The 5,110-nt window shown below is 29.1% G+C and overlaps 1 protein-coding gene across 1 annotated transcript; it reads left to right on the plus strand.

Moving 5' to 3' along the window:
* Window positions 1-1,321: 1,321 nt before the first annotated feature.
* LOAG_12456 (hypothetical protein) lies at window positions 1,322-4,103 on the plus strand (the record flags this gene model as incomplete). Its single annotated transcript, XM_020448542.1, has 7 exons — window positions 1,322-1,383; window positions 1,564-1,692; window positions 1,962-2,101; window positions 2,431-2,637; window positions 3,155-3,259; window positions 3,419-3,532; window positions 3,967-4,103. The coding sequence occupies 7 exons, from the start codon at window positions 1,322-1,324 to the stop codon at window positions 4,008-4,010; spliced, it is 801 nt and encodes a 266-aa protein (XP_020301323.1). The 3' UTR covers window positions 4,011-4,103.
* Between the last annotated feature and the right edge of the window lie 1,007 nt (window positions 4,104-5,110).

Raw genomic sequence — 5,110 nt, forward strand, 5'->3', positions numbered from 1 at the left:
ATTATGTCCAAATCTCATTCGCCTTTTTTTTACCAAAATTTTTTCATTGCACCACCACCAGGCTTCATTTTTCTTTTTTTTTTTTTTTTTTTTTGAGAAAAAAAAAGAAGATAAACAACGATTGGAGTAGAGTAAATTGCTATGGAATTGATGTTTATTTCCTCTCAAAACAATATTAAACCATTCATGAAGCAAATATTACGAATAAATGAATTAAATTTACTTCAAAATGGTAATTTTATATTTAATAAAAAAATTGTTAAAATTAAAATTTTTTCTTTAAAAAAATTTATCAAAAAATCAATAAATTACAAGAGATCTATGAAATATATACTGCTTTATCCAAATATAATTAAATGATAATAACAAATAATACAAATCACATAGCTTTTTCAATTTTGATTCGTTTTCTTTTTTCTTTTTTTTTTTTTGCTTCATTTATTAGCATATTTTTTTAAAATTATTATGTAATGAAAAAAAAACATATAAATTAGGTTGCATTAAAATATCAAACATTTTTCTTTTATTATTTATTTTAGAAGTTAACAATAATGCTAAGTAAGCTATTATTGTTTTATGATGATAAGTGGAACTTAATATAGTAATAATAATTGAATTGAATTGGATAATAAAAAGGAAACGAAAATAAATTATTATGTATCATTTATGTAAGATATAATTTTAGATTTCTCTAAGCTTCTATCAAACATCATTTTTCAATTTGAATGTCTCTAAATTTTAATTCTTTTTTTTAAATCCAGATAACTGCATTCAATTGTTTTCTCCTTCCGTCAACCAATGATTTCAAATTTATTAATCCATTTCTTGCAATTTCACTTTTTAAAAATTTTTTATATTCCGCAATTTTTTGCAAAAAAAATTTGCAAAATAAAAATCTTTTTTTTATAAATTTATTTACCACATAGATGTTGCATAAGTTTGCATCATCAAATGACATAATGTTTCTAATATTTACGTGATATTTTAATTTAAATTTTTTACGTACGTGACGTTGCAAGTTGAAATTTACACGTTTGTTTACATCTTTAATTATGTATTTTATCCATTGCACCTCATTTTAATGTTAAATGCAAAAAAAAAAAGTGTTATTGTGTCATAAAGCAAACACAATTCAAGTGAACCACCACGAACAACAATAAAGTTAAAGTTACAATCTGCACTAATACGTTGCATGAACTATCATTAATCATAAAACGAAAACTACTATACGGTGTTGACAATTTGCCAGCTTTGTTGAAGTTTGACTTGTCAACTTCTGGCTCGATAAGTTAGGTCAGTGGGGTTATGACCTTTGGGGTTTATGCTTGAGTTGCAATTATTCAGTTGGGAATGGATTTATATTGATGTTAACATTTTCATAGAGTCATTCTGTAGAATTTCTTGATATATAACATGAGATGTAAATGCTCTAAATTCTTTAAATGCGTAAATTAAACTTACTAGTGAGTAAATATTATAATCATTCAACTCTATCATTTTTTTGGCCTACAACTTGCTTAATACTTCCATATTTGCTTAAACCGTACTATTGAGTTATTTCAGGACGATAAAAGATGATGTTTTAAGCAATGTTGCTGCGCCTACAGATGGCATTCGATTGGTTCAAGGTCAAGTCACCGCATATATTGAGAGTGAATGTGCTGGTGAAGGTGAACTGACCGTTGCCGAAAGGTACCTAATTGGTCTGATTGCGTTATTAATATTGCATATGACCTCTTAGTTATGTTGCTTATAGCAGATTAGCAGATTATTATGAAACTTTTGAGTCCTTTTTTCATCTTCTGTGCAGATTATGAAATTTCGAAACATTTTTTAGGCGTGACAAAACCTGATCAAAAATCAACCATCTTCAGTTTGAGTTTGTTGATGATTTGTTAAATATTAATACTAACCAAGTTATTCAAGTTGTTATGAGTTGCGAAATTACTGGGATATTTCAGTTCAGTAACGTGGATCTCAAATATCAGTGGACAAGGCTTTAGTCTAACTTACCCATCAATAATACTTCATGCTATTTCACGTGACCCCAATGTATTTCCAGAGGAATGTATTTACATGTTAGCTGATGCAAAAGGTTCAGGTATGTCACCATCTTCAGGAAGCATTTTTATTAGCGATGATTTTGTTGTCTTTCATTCCAACCCGGAAGCTAGATGATAGCATGTAGTCTTTTCTGCAGTAATGAATACTTGCACGAATTGCAAAAATTTTCTGTGAAACAAATTAGCTTAGTTAAAGTTAGTTAAATTAGCTTAGTTAAAGTTAGTTAAATTCTCCAGTTGTGCGTTTGCGAATGCAGGGGCAACGATAAACAATAACTGTTTTAAATAATATTTATTTGAAGAATTTAATTTCTTATTTTGCTGCATATCTATGTTAATAATAGCTATTTTGTGTTGTTACTTCCAGACATAGGAATACAAAATACCGAGGAGTCAGTGAGTAGTGCACAGGGTGTTACTGGAAATGGTACTGAAGAACAAGCAGAATTTTATGGAGCAAGGGTGCGAAATGGTTACAGTGATGATGCTGATGATGATGATGATGATGGTGGTGATGGTGATGATGACAAAGCACATTTAGCTATACGTTTTTCTCCTCATGATAAAACTATATGTAAGTTTCGGATGAAATATATTTGATATCTGAGAAGCTTCATCCTCTATTTGCTATTTTATGATTCTTTTTTATTCACGGGTTGTCTAGTAGCTTATTGATAGTCGTAATCAAGATGACTTCATGAAACCCTTAACCCTTAAATCCTTGAAACCCTTAAACCCTTGAAACCCTTACTCTTAAACAAATTATGGCAGAAAGTTAACATATTGATACCAGGAAATTAGCATAAAAATATCTCCAGTGTGCAGTTCAGTTATCACAAGGAAACACACTGAGCCTGACAATTGTACAACTGTAGTAATTGGATTGGCATTTTAAGAAATGCTTATAATGTTTTGGCTCTTATTTTGTCCAAGGTTTCTCACTTTTTGTATTTAAAAATGCGTAGAATTCTGGAATTAATTTGTTCTATTGAAATATCATTCTTTTAGATCAGAGCTTGAATAGAGTTTCAGCTTAACGTATTTGATATTAATATCATGTTTTCTAGTTTTATGATTTTTGAAAATTTCAGTGCAAAATATTTATCAGCAAATGTGCGAGTGTCAAGAACTGAATCCTGACGAGGGTGATGATTTTTCGGACGACTTCGCAATGGAACCAGAGTGGGATTTCTCAGGTTAATTAATTCTGTTGAAATATCACTTCTAGTAGGAATTTAGGGCTGCTAAGTTACGCAGTGCAACCTGATTATTGATAATGTAACGAAAACGAAGATATGTGGGAGTTTATTATCCACGTTATTTATTTTCTAATTCGTGCTTTTATTTCGTTTCAGACAGTAAATCAGATGAGGAGGAGGATTGTGAAGGAAATGGTGAAGGAGATCATCAAAATACACTGCATTTTCAAAACACACCAACCAATATGCATAGGCATGAAACCAATGGTGGTGCGTTTTTCTTTTTATTTCATTTTGACCTCTTTAACCTAAAAAATTTTTTGGTTAGTGTGGAAGACAAAAAATAATGGGATAGTGAAATGGGAACAGCCAAACTTTTTGCTCCCAATCAGTTTTCAAAATCAGTTTTTGTTGGAATGATAAGTTGGAGTAAATACTGCTTTGGCATTAAGTTTTAGAAGATTCTTTTAATTTATTATTGATTTAATCCGTGTGACATCGCCGGAAAGGGGCCAAAATTATGATTTAATACAAAGGTGCCGCGAATGCCATGTAATAAAAGCATGGGCTAGTAATATGGCATAATTCTATGAGGAAGCTTATACAAAATGTTGATTAAATTACTCAGATAATGTTGATTATTTATTAGACATATTCTTGAAGTGCCGTAGTTTTATAATCAGCTCACATTCTTCGAATTTCAGACCAAGAAGATGCTTTTGGTAGTGAACAAATGGACGAAGGATAAAAGCTACGTTGTGTGTTTTTCTTTTTATTTGAATGTTATTTTACTGCCTTTGGGTTGTTTCATTGGCTGTATGTCAATAAATAATTATGTGCGTATAGTGTTTCATCACTTTTAAAAGCGACATTTATTAATGGCTTTGGGTGGTGTTAAAACAACTTCACCCCAAAAAATGAAGCAAGGTCTTCTGGCAATCAACATCTTATTTTGGTGTAAGCTTCTTATTTCAAAAGCTAATTGAAACACATGAAATACTGTTGCAATATTCTTGCATTTACCCTAAGTAAACTCTACAATAATTTGTAGTGGTAATGTTAAGCACCTGAATGGTTTTATCAATTATTAAATTCAAAAAATTTTTGCCAAAATTTAAAAAAATTTTTTATACGTGAGGGTCAATACTTTGTCATCCATTTCATTGATTAATCGGTCCTTCCCAATAACACATTCCTACGATTCCTCGTGATTGCAGATTGATGACCTTTTTTCAATGTGACAATGTGCAAAGTACAACTAAACCAGAAATGTTCCTTCAATTTGTCATGGCATTTTCATCTGTAATTCCTCAACCCTCCACATGCTACTAACAAAAATGAGATCTTTTAAAAGCTAGTAAAATTATTTTGAATTGAAATTTCGTAAAAAGTATTTTTCGTTTTTTTTTTGTTTTTACTAAGTAAGAACATTAATTTAAGATTAACCAATAGAAATTAAATTGAAAATATTTTTAGCATTTACGATAATTACGGAACATGCTAGACATACAGGGAAAATAGGACATATATAAAAATTAGAATGTTAAGAAAAATACATTTCATTACTGGTTTGCGACAGTTTTTTTTCTTATTTCAAACAAATTTGAAAACTGTTTTCTCTTTCTTTTTTTTTCTTTTTTTTTTGTTCCTTTCATGCTATTTCTGCATCTTTTCCAACCAAAAAATTTTAATTTTTCCTGAATTATAATTGATTACATTTTCTCATTAATATTTTTAATTAATAATGATAATAATGATAATAATAATAATAATAATAATAATAATAATAACAATAATAATAATAATAATAATAATAATAATAATAATAATAATAATAATAATAATAAT

This window comes from Loa loa (assembly GCF_000183805.2).
Source record: "Loa loa unplaced genomic scaffold supercont3.206, whole genome shotgun sequence".
Classification (NCBI taxonomy): Eukaryota; Metazoa; Nematoda; class Chromadorea; order Rhabditida; family Onchocercidae; genus Loa; species Loa loa.